At 38.0% G+C, this 16,425-nt stretch overlaps 1 protein-coding gene across 4 annotated transcripts; it reads left to right on the top strand.

The window, feature by feature from the left end:
- Positions 1-1,918: 1,918 nt before the first annotated feature.
- SRSF10 (serine and arginine rich splicing factor 10) lies at positions 1,919-15,159 on the top strand. Of its 4 annotated transcripts, none has more exons than XM_030538843.1 (6): positions 1,919-2,161; positions 4,557-4,661; positions 6,374-6,477; positions 9,776-9,938; positions 10,243-10,293; positions 10,463-15,159. In XM_030538843.1, the coding sequence occupies exons 1-6, from the start codon at positions 2,091-2,093 to the stop codon at positions 10,758-10,760; spliced, it is 792 nt and encodes a 263-aa protein (XP_030394703.1). In that variant the 5' UTR covers positions 1,919-2,090; the 3' UTR covers positions 10,761-15,159. The 4 variants fall into 4 exon arrangements, with proteins under 4 accessions (XP_030394703.1, XP_030394705.1, XP_030394702.1 ...); XM_030538845.1 differs by having other exon boundaries at positions 1,920-2,155; XM_030538842.1 differs by having other exon boundaries at positions 1,922-2,161; positions 10,240-10,293.
- Positions 15,160-16,425: the final 1,266 nt, after the last annotated feature.

Raw genomic sequence — 16,425 nt, 5'->3', positions numbered from 1 at the left:
TTCTGAACAAGATATATAATTACTCCTGGCTACATGTATTTATTGCCATGCACCAAATACTGCCATGAAGCAACTTCAGTGGTTCCACATGGGTTTCTGAGGGCAGAATTTGGCCTACCAGTGGATAGATACTTTAGTATTACACAGCTGCATTATGCTGTGCCTATATATGGTAGGTTTAATCCTCAACCATCTTTTCTGGCTTGCTATTACCAATTTCATGTTCTTTTAAAGAAGCTTTTGCGTGTGCATACAATTTTATTGTATATTTATTACACATTGTACTCAGCTCAAATGCCCACTACTAGTAGGTATAGTGCAGGATAGTGTTAGAAACAGAAACACCTATTGTATAAATTACAAATTATTGTAGGTCAGGGTCCTTATCTCTACTCTCAAAGAGCAAAGTACATCACGTGAGTCAAAGGCCATAGATTTTACTCAGTGTTACTCAGACACAATAACCACCCAGACACTTTTCTATTTGGCAGAATGCAATACAAGGCCTCCTTTTCCAGGGATCTCACTTCCTCAACCTTGTTGAACAAACCATTCTGGGCATGTGAAAGAGAACAACAGGATCTGAGTGGGACTGTGTGTTTGTAGCCGCTACAGATTTACTTGTGTTCCACCATCTAAAATGAGGCAATAGCAAAGTCTGTATGTTAAAAGGTCAAAGGAAGTGTTGAAGGTCAAAGGAAGTGGTGACGTCTCTATCTGTTCCTCAGATTTGCTATACATTACCACACCCAATGTGATCTGAACCTCAACAGGTTTCTTTAATGAGAACTTCATTAACTCAGCCACTACAGAGGTTGATTTGAAGTCAGTGACCTCTCATTTATTTGTCTAAAGCACCATGCACAAGTAATGCACGGTGCACTGTACAACAGTCTTGATGGTATAATTATTCCCATTTTACATATGGGTAAAACAAAGTACAAAAAGGCCAAGTGACTTATCTAAGGTCACTTAGTGAGTCAGTAGCAAAGACAGGTAGGGCACACAGGAGCCCTGACTCTCAGCCACTTGCTCATACATCATGTGACTTTGGTTACCAGCTATTCTCTCCTTGAGTCCTGAAGACACTTTTTGGTCCTGCTAAGCATCCTGACTGATGCTTCTGGGTGTAACATCATGACCTTTCACTGGGATGCAAGAAGGGGTTTCTAACGGTACCAGAATGTATGGTTTTGACAGCGCCAGCTAAGAGGTTACATGTCAGCATTTTGGATGGTGCAGCATGCTGAGATTTGGACATCCAAGGTGGGCTAGCACTAGCATTCCAATGTTACCTTGTAAATTGCTGGTGTCATGGTAGAGGAACATGCCGTTTGAGGCTGTGCACGCAGCGTGCTGGATGAGGGTTGGTGCAGTGGGCACCGTTACCCTGCATCGCTGCACCTACCTCTGCACCACTCTGCCCTTGATTTAGGGCAGGGCTGTCCTGGTTTATTGTCTGGCTAGACTGAGGGGTGTGGTGCTTTACAGTAATGGTGTGGGGGCTCGCTGCCCCTCACAGCAGCGGCCAGCACCATGGCTGATGCTGCCCCTCAGGCGCCGCTTCCTCTCTCGCCACCTTCCCCACTCCTCGCCACAGAGGGGAGAGCCAGGCGCGCGCGCTCAGCGCCTCAACTCTGTTCTGGCGGGAAAGGGATCGGCCTGCGCACACCCGACCAGGAAACCGCTACTGCCGCGCGAGACAGCAAGCGCGGGTTAAGCGGGCGGTATCGTGCAGCGCATGCGCTGGATAAGTGGCGGGCGGTGCATGCGCGGAAAAAAGAGGCGGGAGGATCTCAAGAGCTGGTGGCGAAGCAAGAAGGTTAGAGGGTTCGACGCGTGCGCAACGCCCAGAGAGGACTTGGCGCATGCGCAAAGCGAGGTGAGCCCGGAGGGGTTGGCAGTTTGGCGCCTGCTCTCTTTCTTCCACTTCCCCTCCTCCTTGTTCGGGCTGCGCTCTCGCCGGAAGCGCCCCGCAGTCTCGCGAGAGGCGGCGAGGCCGTTGATAGTGGTGGCGCTCGCTCTCTCAGGAGATTCGCTTCGCTCCTCTTTTCTCCTCCGCGTCTGGGCCCTGCCTGGAAGCCGCCGCCATGTCCCGCTACCTGCGCCCCCCCAACACCTCGCTGTTCGTGCGGAATGTGGCCGACGACACCAGGTGTGTGTAAGTGCGGGGGGGATCCAGGGAAGGGGACTCGGGCGGGGGCGCTGGGAGGGGCTGCGGGCCGGAGCATGGCGCGAGGGCTGCGCAGGCTTTGGCGGGCTCACTAGGCCGCGCAGGCAGCTACCACATGGGAGGAGATGGCGGGGTTCCCTGAGGAGGGGGGAAAGAGACCCAGGCCGCTTCCTCCTTCCCCATTCTTCTCATCGTCTCCATTCTTCGCATGCCTGCAGTTTTACCCTCCCGCCTCGGCTCACAGCCGCTTTACCCGGAGCGCTGAGTTCAGAAAACAGCCAAACAAAACCAGGGAGGGAAAACTTACGAAAAGTAGGATAGCCGTGGAGACCCCGCGGATTAACATGCGCTGGCTCACCGCGAGGCAGGGGTTGTGAGAGTAACCTGGAGGCCAGATTCTGTGCTCCAGGACATGTGTGCACCATCACGTGTAGCTCCCCAGCAACCGCTGGTTTCAAATATTTGCTCCTTGAGGGTAGAGTAGAACCTCAGGAGAAACCGCGATTGCCGTGGGTTGAAAAAGCACCAGAGGTTCTTAGTGTACAGAAGCTGCGCTCCCCCAACACCCGCGCGTAGTGTTGTGCCTATTTGGATAGGATGTTACTGCACTTAATTGTTCTGTAAGGTGTCGATTTTGTGAGTTTTCAGTAATTAGAGAGAAATACATAAGGGGTGGAGTTGTCTAAAGTTACATTTCACAGTTGTCTAAAGTAAAAGCAGCAAAGAATCCTGTGGCACCTTATAGACTAACAGACGTTTTGGAGCATGAGCTTTCGTGGGTGAATACCCACTTCGTCAGATGTATTCACCCACGAAAGCTCATGCTCCAAAACGTCTGTTAGTCTATAAGGTGCCACAGGATTCTTTGCTGCTTTTACAGATCCAGACTAACACGGCTACCCTCTGATACTAAAGTAAAAGTATCCACATCCCAAATACGTGAGACTGTTGTAACTTTTATTTCATCAAGCAGCGGAAGTACAACATTTATTTTTCTCATTTGTAGGCTGAGTATTTTTAGCAAACTGCTTATTCTATCATATTTCCCTGTGCTTTGTATTAAGTATATTTATATATTAAAGGTCAGAGATTTCTCTATAAATCCTAAATCAGTGAGAGTGTTGTTTTTGTGGAATGCAGGATTAAGGTCTACGGGTATATTGTTTAACTTGCTGTCAGGAAAATAATGTACTGTAAAGGAGTCTTGCAATAAATAACATTGAAGTAGAAATTATGGTATGGAGTAGAGTTGCATTTTTTCTCTATGATACTAATAGTTCTGAATTGGAAACTGGTTATGTATAATTGCTTTTTTTGTGTGGTCACCTGTCTTTCCTCTGTGATTAGTTCTAGAGCGAAATTTATTTAATGACCAGAACAGTTGAGGAAGAAAACTATTACATATAAACTTTGAAGAGAATGGGGAACCTGTCTGGTCCCTTTCTGTAAAGTGCTGTGAAAACTCTGTCCTTTGTACAGATACCATGATGTTGAGATTTCCTATTGAATCTTTGTTTATCTCCTGTGTTCTTATGACTGGTGTATGTCATGCATTCTTCCCCAGACTCTGAGGAAGAGAGATAAATAGTGGTAACTTTTCATCATTGACTTTCCAAGCCATGACTATTTTATCCAGTGAAATCTGTATGAGAGAGTTGATGATATTGGAGGGGAAGAGCGGATGATTCCAAATAGCAACAGACTTATTGAAAAGAATTACACTCTTTTGTTAGATCACCTCCATGAAGCAATTAACTCTTAGTGGCTTGAATGGCTGCTTTAGACTAGTTTTGTTGTTTGATGTATCTGAAATTCACCTTGTGAGATAAAATGATTATTTTTGAGGTTCTTTCTTGAGTTTCCAAGTGTTGTAACTTTCTGTTTTCATGGTGCAAAAATGTGGAATTAGAAGTCTTAGAGAAGCTTTTTCTTAAAATTTTTGTACCAGACCTGCTGTTTCTCCTTCTTTCCCACCCACCTTCAATGATTCAGTACTGTTTACTAATTATACCATTACATGTATTTTCTCCATTTACCGTTGCCCAATATTGAATTATAATGAGTTTTCAGATTCCAAGGTGCTAGCATAAAATTTTAATTATTCCAAGATTCTAAACAACTTGGGAGCTTTAGCGAAGCCCCTACAGTTGATGTATAATTCAGATCAGGTTTTTAATTTATTCTGATTAATTTTATCACAAAGATTAATTACTCAGAATTTTTTTTAGTTTTTTTTGTACTTCATCATCTAGTTAGTTCTAAAAGCATGCTTTGCCTATATTATTTGATTCAAGATTTTTCAATAGTTTCTTTAGATATTTCAGTTTGCAACTTAAATGTAAAAAGTGAGAGAATATATAAAAATGTATTTATGGTATTTCAGGTCTGAAGACTTGCGTCGTGAGTTTGGTCGTTATGGGCCGATAGTTGATGTGTACGTTCCACTTGATTTCTACACTCGTCGTCCAAGAGGATTTGCTTACGTTCAATATCCTTTCTTCAGATGGCTGATTAGTGAGGGGTGTTGAAGTTTGAAATTCAAGTTTATGTAAGAGGTAACAAATCTAAATGAAAAAGCAGTTTACTTTTGTGTTGTTTCTAATGTCTTATTGTGGTGTATTCCATTTTTTTCGAAGATTAACTCCTCGCAAATTGGTCTTTACCTTTTTTGCAAAACTTTAAACCAGATCCAGTAAGATAAGAGCTATTTTGTTGAATATCTGTCACTCGAATTGATACTATATTATTTAAATGACAATTATCACTGACTCAGAAGTGTCTACCACATTTTTAATATAACTGATGCCGAAAGTAAATTTGTTCTTGTGCTTAGCAAATTGTGGCTGGTATTCACTGTTAATTTAAAAACATGGAAACTGGAATCACTTGATCAAAAGCAGTTTGTATAAAAAATGAGGTAAACTTCTTTCTTTAATATTGTCCCCTAATTTACTGTCCTCTGTTGTTGCCTCAGAGAATGTAAAGCTGTACAGTAATGGCGACCCCAAAGAGAAAGCATGAAAGAACCTTTAGAGTAGAGTTCAACAATTAAGGCAAGTAGACAAGCCAAAGACCTCTTAAGGATCAGGCTTGAAGAGAAGGGAGAGTTTGGGAAAAGAAAAAGTAAAGAAAAGCTGGAAGAAGGACAAGCCATAATGGGAGACAAAGCTTCGCTTTATCTACAAAAGGGGGAAAAGGTTGTTTTTCAAAGTAAAAGATAAAGCCATCTGTCATTTTTGACCAAGCATCTCATGACAAGTCCTTCTGACAAGCACTTAAAGAGTTAAAGGTCAAGATGAAGTTGAATGGTGGCCAAGATTAAAGGAGTCATACCTGATGTATCCTACAGAATAACAGGTTTTTTTTTTCTGTTTCTCATGTAAGTGGTAACTTGATAAATTATTCTGGTTTAGTCTGTTGACAGAACCTGTAATATTTCACTTGTGGGTGGTATTGAAATTGTAACTGTCTTGAATGAAATGCATTCATTCTTAGTTTATTTATCAAGATAAGTATACCTATATGGTACCCAGGAGATGATGGACGAAGTTGGTATGCAGACCAATACAGGTGATTTATTCTTTCAAATCAGCTAGACTGAGGAATTACAGTGAACAGTCTTATGGATTAAAGATATTGATGATTACATTATTGAACAACTAATCCATAGCTTAATGTTTCAGTATATGCATTATTCTTTAATAGAATACGGCGGTCTATATTTGAGTAACAATTGCTAAAAGTCATAATCAGTTTTAAAGGAGTAAGTGAAAAGGGGAATAAGTTTCATGAATACAGTAATATAATGAATGCAGAATTTTCACTTTTTACTAGTTTCTTAAGCATTTTAAGAGTTAGCATTCTCCCTGCCCCCCTTTTTTTTGGGGGGTAAGGCAAACCTAGAGAATCAGATCACTAATAACTAACCTTCTTTAACTACTTTAGATACATCAGTATGTATGAGAGAAAAGAAGGCTGTGGAGTTACATGGTGATTTTATCCTTTAGTGAACATACTCTTGGTTGTACCCATATCACAAGATTTGTATTGTATTCCTCTCTCCAAAAATTCTCCTACAACCTTACAGTTAATGGGAGACAGTTTTTAGTGTGCCCTATAGCAAGATTAAAAAATCCAGGAAAAGCTGTCAACTTGAAGTTGTTAACTACTCAAATTCCCAAGTACCTTAACACTTAGCACATTTGAAGATGTCCGTGATGCTGAAGATGCCCTCCATAATTTGGACCGGAAGTGGATTTGTGGCCGGCAGATAGAAATCCAGTTTGCGCAGGGTGATCGGAAAAGTAAGTGCCTTTGTGTGTAGTATCAGTATAAAGTTATATCCTTAATGTTAGGATAGTCAGAACGTAAGTCGGGAAGCATAAGTCTTGCGTAAGTCGGGGAGCGTCTGTATACTATTTTAATATAAATTATAGGGCTGTCAGGTGATTCAGAAAAAACGAAGTGAGTTGTTAATAATGGAATACCCTTTAAATATTTAAAGTTTTCTACATTTTCAAATCTATTGATTTCAATTACAACATAGACCAGGAATTATACAGTGCTCACTTTATATTTTATTACAAATATTTGCACTGTAAAAAAAAAAATCGTATTTTTCAATTCCCCTAATACAAGTACTGTAGTGCAGTCTCTTTATCGTGAAAGTTGGACTTACAAATGTAGAATTGTGTACAAAAAATAACTGCATTCAAAAACAAAACAATGTAAAACTTTAGAGCCTACAAGTCCACTCATTCCTACTTCAGCCAATTGCTCAGACAAACGAGTTTGGTTACAATTTGCAGGAGATAATGTAGCTCGCTTCTTCTTTACAATGTCACCTGAAGGTGAGAACAGGCGTTCACATGGCACTGTTGTAGCTGGCGTCACAAGGTACTTCCATGCCAGATGCGCTAAAGATTCATATGTCCCTTCATGCTTCAACCACCATTCCAGAGGATACGCATCCATGCTGAGACAGGTTCTGCTCAATAATGATCCAAAGTAGAGTGGACTAGTGTATGTTCATTTTCATCACCTGAGTCAAATGCCACCAGCAAAAGGTTGATTTGGGTTCTGTAGTTTCCACATCTGAGTGTTGCTCTTTTAAGACTTCTGGAAGCGTGATCCACGCCTCCTCCCTCTCAGATTTCAGACAGCACTTCAAATTCTTAAACCTTGGGTCCAGTGCTGTAGCTATTTTTAGAAATCCCTCATTGGTACTTTCTTTGCATTTTGTCAAATCTGCTGTGAAAGTGTTCTTAAAACGAATGTGTACTGAGTTGTCTGAGACTGCTATAACATGAAATATATGGCAGAATGCGGGTAAAACAGAACAGGAGACATACAGTTCTTCCCCAAGGAGTTCAGTCAAATGTAATTAACACATTCTGTTTTTAGCAAACCTCATCAGAATGGAAGCATGTCTTCTGGAATGATGGCTGAAACATACGAATGTTTAGCATATCTGTTATGTAAATACCTTGCAACACCAGCTACAAAAGTGCCATGCGAACGCCTGTTCTCACTTTCAGTGACATTGTAAGTAAGAAGCAGGCAGAAAACTTGTTTCTCTTAGCGATTGGCTGAAGAAGAAGTAGGACTCAGTGGACTTGTAGGCCCCCAAGTTTTACATTGTTTTGTTTTTGAGTGCACTTATGTTAGAAAAAAAAAATCTGCATTTGTAAGTTACACTTAGATTGCACTACAGTACTTGTATGAGATGAACTGAAAAATACTATTTCTTTTGTTTACAAATATTTGCACTGTAAAAATTATCAAACAATATAAAGTGAACACAGTACACTTTGTATTCTGTGTTGTAACAGAAATCAATATATTTGAAAATGTAGAAAAAAGTTCAAGATATTGTAATACATTTCAGTTGGTATAGTTTAACAGTGCAGTTAATCACAATTATTTTTTTGAGTTGATCACATAAGTTAACTCCGATTAATCAACAGCCCTAATAAATTAATATATTTACTTTGTTTCGACATCAAAATGAAATGCTTTGATGGTTCTGAATCCAAAATGATACTTAATTTGTTTAATCAATTTCACACTTAATATGGCATATGGTGTAAGAAATCTTTACCATATAACTGAAAGTAAGTAGTCTTATTCCAGTTTTTATTACTCTAAAACAGAACTAGTGTGGTTGTATTAAGTATTATTCTTCAGAAAATGGCTGATTTTAAGAATGCATTAAAAGAAACTTGTAACATGTTAGTATTCTAAAACATGTATATGCAAGTTTAGTCTTATTTGTCTGATATGTCAGCCCAAGGATCTTGCAATACAGAGTATTGGAGAAACAATATACCTGTTACTTTCTCCCACAAAAAATTGTATACAACCCTTGAAGTAAATGGAAATTGCATGCATGCAAGGACAAAACTCAATCCTGAATGTTTGGGGTTTTTGGGGCGGGGGGGGGGATATAACATCACCTTAAGTTTCTCTAGGAAAATGAATTAAACCCTTACCATTCATTTTGATAACTGCTAGTGCACACATCACAGATGTGTGATTCCAGACACTGGCTTCATTGCAACATGGAAAATGTTTAAAATATACATTGAAGCATAGCAGTGTGAGGTTATATACCCAATATTGCTTCATATTTGGATGAGGGTCCTGCTAGTGAAAGCAGGGGGCTGGACTCGATGACCTTTCGGGGTTCCTTCCAGTTCTATGAGATAGGTATATCTCCCTATATTTTTTATTTTATTTTATATTTTTAGGGGTGCATTTAATTCAAGGGGAAAATACAATATAGTAGTAGTAATGTGTTGCTATTTCTCATCTCCCCTTGCCCCCTTTTGGGGGGAAAAACAGAACAGGGCCAAGCCTATTTCCTGCCAATTTTGGTTGAAGGGTCATAATCAATTTATACTTCACCCTTGTTTACCTTGTGTATAATCAGTTTCATCACTATCCTTGTATAGATTCCATTCTTGGTCTGCCAAAAAAGGAGAAACTTTGTTTTATATTTTTTTTAAAAAAAAGGCTACAAAAATCAGTAAACTGTGGGGTGGGTGTAATACCTGAAACTTTTTGCCGATTTCTTTAAAAATAAACTAGGTTTCTAGTTGACTGTCCTCTTAACTGAATTCAGAAATATCAACACATAATAGGGCCATGAAGCCCTACTAACAGGCTAACTGAAGATTATAAGATTTTCTTCAATGGGATAGAACCAGCATAACCAGCTCTTTACTGCCAGTTGGTATATGTGGGCAGGGGTATGGCTGAAGCACTGCTACATCCAAGCAATACTCTGTTACCCAAATCATCATTCGCAACTGGACACAACTTACAGCAGCCCCAAGGCTGCTCTAAAAAGTAGTAATGGGGCATAAAGATGGTGTGCCACCACTTTTACATCTCTCACATGTGTCCCTTCTGGTCTTCATCAAAATGCATTGTCTTGACTCAGGAATTGAGCCCACTTAAATTGATTTTTGGAAACAGATGCCCCCATTAATGCATAATGGAAATTCAAAGGAAGGGGCAGGGAGAACTGATCTAGAAATTAGAAAGTTACATTTGATATTTTTTTTAACAGAAATGTTAAATATTGCTATTTTTCTGCAGCTCCAAATCAAATGAAAGCCAAGGAAGGGAGAAACGTATACAGTTCTTCTCGCTATGATGACTATGACAGATATAGGCGATCTAGAAGCCGGAGTTATGAAAGAAGGAGGTCTAGAAGTCGTTCTTTTGATTACAACTATAGAAGATCTTATAGTCCTAGAAAGTAAGTGTAGTGTTTGACTTCAACTACACAGCAGTCAGTTGGAGAAGAAAAAACATACTGACTATTTAGTTGTTAACATTTTGAATACTTTTTTTGTATGCTCACTTTGTAATCACATGTGTGGGAGTTACTGTATTTTGCATGCTTCATCAAAACAGAAATATTGAATGAAATACAATTCTGTGCTTCATATTAAAGAATTAAAAGCAAATGCACATCTCAAAAAAACTAAACTTATTAATCATCTATATAAATACAAAGGTATTTGTCACCGTTTACTTTTTCTGATGTACCTTTTTAGCAGTAGACCTACTGGAAGACCTCGGCGTAGCAGGAGCCGTTCGGACAATGATAGGTAAAAAAACAAAAAAAAATTTTACACCGTTTAAATTCAGAACTAGATTACTATAATCCTTAACTTTAGATTAAAAAATTTACTCCTGCAAAAATGGTATTAAAAAATGTACTAGATGTCTAAGAATAGCATTTTTATATTCAAATCTCTCTCCCCTTTATTCTGATAGGTTCAAACACCGCAATCGATCTTTTTCAAGATCTAAGTCCAATTCAAGATCACGATCCAAGTCACAGCCCAAGAAAGAAATGAAGGCTAAATCACGTTCTAGGTCTGCATCTCACACCAAATCTAGAGGCACCTCTAAAACAGATACTAAAACACAGTATAAGTCCAGCTCAAGATATGAAAAGGAACCGAGAAAAAAAGAACCAGCTAGATCCAAATCTCAGTCAAGATCACACTCTAGATCTAGGTCAAAATCCAGATCACGGTCATGGACTAGTCCCAAGTCCAGTGGCCACTAGCAGTGTAAGCATCTTGTTTTTAGGCATGAATCATTCATTTACACACAGTTCAGTTTTCTTAAATTATCAGGAATATGATGTTGCAACAGTGCTAAAAAGAACTTCTCTTTTTGTCAGTTTTCCCTGTAGCAGGCAGTGGTTATAATTAAAATAACAGTGTTGAGAAGCCACTAAGAGAGTCCACTTCATGAAATGTCATGGGCAGCTATTGATTTGATTGTGGTGTCTGTGTATATTTTTGTAAAGATTTGCATTTGTTGATGCTTAAAATATTGGTGATAACTTGATTGACCATAATTTGCAACATTGTCCTATTACAAATTTCACACCCACAGAGAAATTGGTACAAATTGGTGTGGAGCAGTTAAACTAGGAGTTTAACTTGTTCTTCAGTATTAAAAGTTTGCAATATGAATGGAGAACTAGGCAGCTGTAGTGCAATGCTGTCTGCTGTGAAATAGACTGGCAACATTGTTTAAAGGGAGGAAATCTCTATTTTTCATGCCCACCCTACAGCAAGTAGACACATGGTGTTGAAGTTTCTTGTTAACCCCACCATCTGTAGAGATGGTACTAACATTGCATATAGTATATGGAGAGAGTCACCGTCTTGAGGATTCATGGGGGAATCATGCAGTGTCATGATAGTTGTCAGGAGAGGGCTTCATTGTTTTTACCCGTCTGCTAATATTAGCTGTTTAACAAAAACATATACATTTGAAAATATTAAGGTCACGTTTAAGCAAATAACAGAGCAGCTACAATATTAGGTTAATGTGTGTACATTTTACTCAGTTTTTGTATCTATTCTAAATTTTAGTGAGCAGTTAATCATAAATTGCTTAGTTTCCTGCTGTTAGATGCAAGTAGATTGTTTCAAGTTGTGTGTGTACAGTATATAAGAACTAAACTTTTATGCCAATTACTCTTGTGGTTAGTTGGTGCATTCATAGATATCAAACTCTAGCCATCTCTATTTGTGAATAACTAAAGGATTGCTTTTACACTTCAAAATTTATCTAGTTTAACAAGCCTAAATTACATCCCTTCATCCCCAGACTGGATAGTGCTTTGGTTACAAGGTTTCATTTTAAGTTACTTAAGGACAAATCTTTCAAATTGGGTGTGAATTAGAACTGCTTCTCTAGCTATTTTATCACAAATACAGTATCTTAAGTAAACTAATGTGAAAAATAGTACAATACCAGTATGTAATCTCACAAGTATTTCTCTGGAAGGCAAGATGTTTTTGTTAAGAAAATGGCTTCTGGCTTTGAATTTAAATAGGAAAAAAACAAGCCAGTGTCAAAACACCTTATATTCCTTGCTGTCTATATAGTAGTGTATGAAGATGTTGGTGAAAAGTTTCCTTTTTAGAGAATTACTTTTAGGTTTTGGTTTTAGTAATTTCAGCAGGGCCATTGAGGAAACAGACAGCAATACTGGCTGTTGAATGTGCTTAAGGGGTTGATTCTAGAACCTTTGTATACTTGATAGTATTTCTAACTTTTTTTTCTTTACTCTTTGCAGTTAATGTTCATGTTCTGCTATGCAATCATTTATATGCACGTTCCTTTAATTTTGTAGACTTTCCTGGATGTATAGTTTAAAAACAACAAAGTCTATTTAAAACTAGCAGTAGCGTGCAGCTCTAGCAGAGAAAAGTTGTGGGATTAAACTTTGTATTTTCTTTCATATAGGGGCTTCTAAAAAGGTATTTTTATATGTTCTTTTTAACAAATATTGTGTACTACCTTTAAAACATCAATGTTTTGATCAAAATAACTAAAGACCCAGCTTATTTTCTGCTTGCTGTAAATTTAGCAAACATGCTGTAATAAAAAAAAAAAATGAAGGAAATACTGATCCACTGGAGTTATTGTAGCTTTAGAATTTGATTCTAGAGCAGCGTTAGGAACAAGGCCATGCATCCTCTGTGAAGTAAGGTGCTTCTTTAAGGTTTTAGTGGTAAAGTAGAACAAGAATCCATTTATTTTGTCTGTCTAGATACCAGTGTACTTCTTTTTTTTTTTTTAAGAGGGTTAATGGGTGAAATAATGTTAAGTATATCTTTGGCCTAATAATGCAAAAGAAATGTATCCTAATTTCCATGATCAAGATTGCTCAACAAATATACAGATTTCCCCCATTTGTCATATTTGAGATAATGCAGTAGACAAATCATGGGTCGTTAAGCAGAATTTAAAGATGCATGAGGGAACAACATTTCTAGATAACAGCTAGCAGTTACTTACACTTACCATGTCATGCACTGTAACAAAGGCGTTATCTGGTAGATTATATAAAAATTAATTTTTACTGTTAGAATTCTATTTTTTCTTTTCTTCAACCTCTCAAAGTCTGAGATGGCTTTTGGCAATAGTAGAGCATACAGTGCTTTATTAAATGATTGTAACTTGTGCAAAAAGGGGAAATAATGTCCTGATAAAATTTACTGTGGACTCCCAATCTTGGAAAACAAAAGTGTAGCGACTTAAATGAATTTTAAGCATGTAGATAAGATTGGGGCCTATACTTATAATGAATTTTTATCGGATATTAACAGCAAAAGAGAAATTGACTATTTTGGAAAATTGTACAGTGCTAAAAACCAAAACTCACTCAGTGGTTATAGTGTAGTTTGTTCTAAAAATATAAAATCTTTCAAATAGAAAGTCTTTATTTTGAAAAGCCAGCTCAATTGAAGTCAGCTGTAACATGACTAACTTGACTTGTGCACATGAGCAAGCCAGAAAAGCTGAGCACAAACCCACAACGTTGCAAGAGTGAAGATGGTACCCTAGTTCTTGCCCCAATGGGGAGAAAATGTTGAAAAGGCTGTTCTGTGGAGCCTTTCAGCTGGGAAGGGGATTATCGGGACATGGCCAAGGAGAGAGGGAATGTTTGTATATATGTGCAAGTCAGCCCCTGCAGACGACATCATCCATCCCCAATGCACACACCTTATTCATGCTCTAAGAGCAAATAAGCCCCTCTTGTGCAAGCTTGCTGCAGGAATGCGTGAATACTGCAGAACAATATATATATTTTTGGAGCAGTGAGGAGGGTGGGAATTGCGCTTTCCTGTGGTAAACTAGAATTTGCACCTAATGCAGATTCTGTAGAAGTGAAATATAATGTTTGTTTGTTTTTTTGTTTTTTTTTAAAGGGGGAGGGAGCTGCAATCCATAACAATTGTAGCATAAAGTTTTGTTTCAGCAGTAACAGACAGCTCTATTGGACTTTCTGTTCCATGTATCTAGGATTAAATCCAAAAGTCCACGCACCTAACTGTTAATTTTAATTAAAATCTTCAACCACAATGGATAAAGTAGCTGTGTGTTCAGATTAGGACTGGTAGTAAATACAGGTGTCATTGAAACAACATAGATGTTTATCCATTATGTGCCTTTTAAATACTTACACATGTTTAAATGTACATTATGAAAGCTTATTTAGAGTCTGAAAGTTTACATGTTTTGACACTTCTGCTCTTGAAAAGAGCCTTTTAAAATGTTTTAAATGAATTTTGTATTGCTATAGCTTGAAACATGTTAGAGGACAGTTGGATGTTATAACTAGGATTGCAGTGTATTACAGAACTTACATATTTAGTTTGTCAGGAACACTGCACAAAATATTTAAAAGTATGAAGGAATATAAAATTCTACATTTTAGGAGTATAATTTCCCACTAATACTCTAACAAGATAAATGCAAAAAAATAGTAGTGCTCTTAAAAAGCTTCTAGACAGCTGCTATCAGATTTGTTTGAAGACATTCACGTTTGAGGATGTGTGTAGGGTGAGGGAAGACTGTAACCTGTTGTGTATTTGGGGAAAATGTTTTATTTGTACACGTCACCATCCTGTCTTAAATTTTCTATGTTCTGTCTGTTTAAATAAGTCTGAATTGAGAATAAAATATACAGGATTTTGGCTATACCCTGAAAGCACCTTCTGAATGACCACAGCTGTAGTCTGTTCCACTAGTGGTCATCCTACCTTGAAATACCTGTGAACAGACTTTCCTTGGGCCTCACTGTTTGTGGAGCCAAAGAGTATTCATCAATAGCAGACCCACTGGGAAGTTAAGATATGGAAAGAAACTTTGAAGTTGCAGCTATGAACAAGAGTTAATGTTCTTTCAAATTTCCTTTTGTCCTGTGCTTGGAATATAGGTTTTTTTATTGAGTTGTTCACATCTGGAAAACTGTATTGGCTTTCTACTTATCAGATTATATACAGCTTTCATGTTTTTTCCTTTCTGCACAAGTTGATGTGAAAAATGGCATCTTTTCCTTGTTTTACCATTAATTTGTAGTCTTATCACAGTCAGTCTAGTATTTTTGATAGCTTTTTTGAATAGCTGGCATTAAAACTTGTAGCTGACACTGAAAGCATAATAATTTGAGTGGCAGCTGAAGTGTCAAACGCATACAGAAAGATTTTGTATTTCAACCAAGAATAGAAATCTTCCTTACAAATGTTGTTCACTTACGGAGATGCTGATAGCAGCAACTCAATCTAGAATAACACTAGCATTTATTTCAAATAAATAATTTTGTCTCTAGTTAAGAGTTTTAATCTAAGCAGCATTGCTTGTTTTCATGGCGTTGTTTGAATAACATTTCAAATTAAAGACTAAGGGTTGCCAGGTACAAACTAATACTGTAATCTTCACACTAAAATACAAATTTCAGAAGTGAAATTTGCTCTAGTTCTATTAGTTGTAAATTGCTGAGCTGTTTGAAATATATGAAGATCTGAGACTACACCCAAAAAAACTTTTCAGTGACTAACTTTCAGGCTGTCCTGGTTTGTAGTCTGTTGTATTAGGGGTCTTTTTCTCACCCATTTTCAACTATTCATTTCATGTAACTCTTAAATTTGTAAATGAGTATAGCAAATCAAATCCCTACCTGTTCTTGGTAGGCAGCTGATTCTCACAATTATTAGTATCCTACATCTAAGCAATTTTAAAAGGGGCCCTTGTTACAGTAGTAGTTGAGCACCTTGCAACCCTGTGAGGTAGGAAATCTATTATCTACATTTTATAGATGAGGAATCAAGTCAGAGAGACCAAACGAATTTCAATGAGTTGGAGGGCCTAGAATCTGTTTAAAAATTTCTGGCCCCATGTGACTTGCCCAAAAATCACACGAAGTCTAGAGGAGGAAGGAATTGAACATAGGTTTCCTGAATCCCAAACTAAGGCCTGAGCAAGTAGGCCATTCTTCCTGTTCCATGAAATTTGAGGGCCCATGTGCTTCAATGGAGGTTATTTTTATACATTGGGCTAAATGTGCTTTTTAGAAATAGGGATTATTTAACTGAAGTGCAAGTTAAAAGTAACATGGAGAAATTGAAAGGTGAAGCAGAGACTTTAAATGGTATCTTTCTAAAATGTCCACCATAGTTTATACCATTAATCTGTTTGAAAAAAATTGCGCTATACTACTCTAAGAGCGGACTGTTTAAATCCACTGCTTTTGGAATGTCTTGAGAAGCACTATTCTTTAGTACCCAGGATCTTATCATGGTAGATACTATATGAACACAGAACCACCTCTTCTGGGGGAAAATTCTGGTTTTTCTAATTCGTTATTCACTTTGCATTAATGAGTTTAAATCTGGATTTTTATAATTGTTCATTACACATACTGG

The sequence above is a fragment of the Gopherus evgoodei genome, chromosome 20 (assembly GCF_007399415.2).
Source record: "Gopherus evgoodei ecotype Sinaloan lineage chromosome 20, rGopEvg1_v1.p, whole genome shotgun sequence".
Taxonomy (NCBI): domain Eukaryota; kingdom Metazoa; phylum Chordata; order Testudines; family Testudinidae; genus Gopherus; species Gopherus evgoodei.
This window is presented reverse-complemented; position numbering and strand designations above follow the sequence as displayed.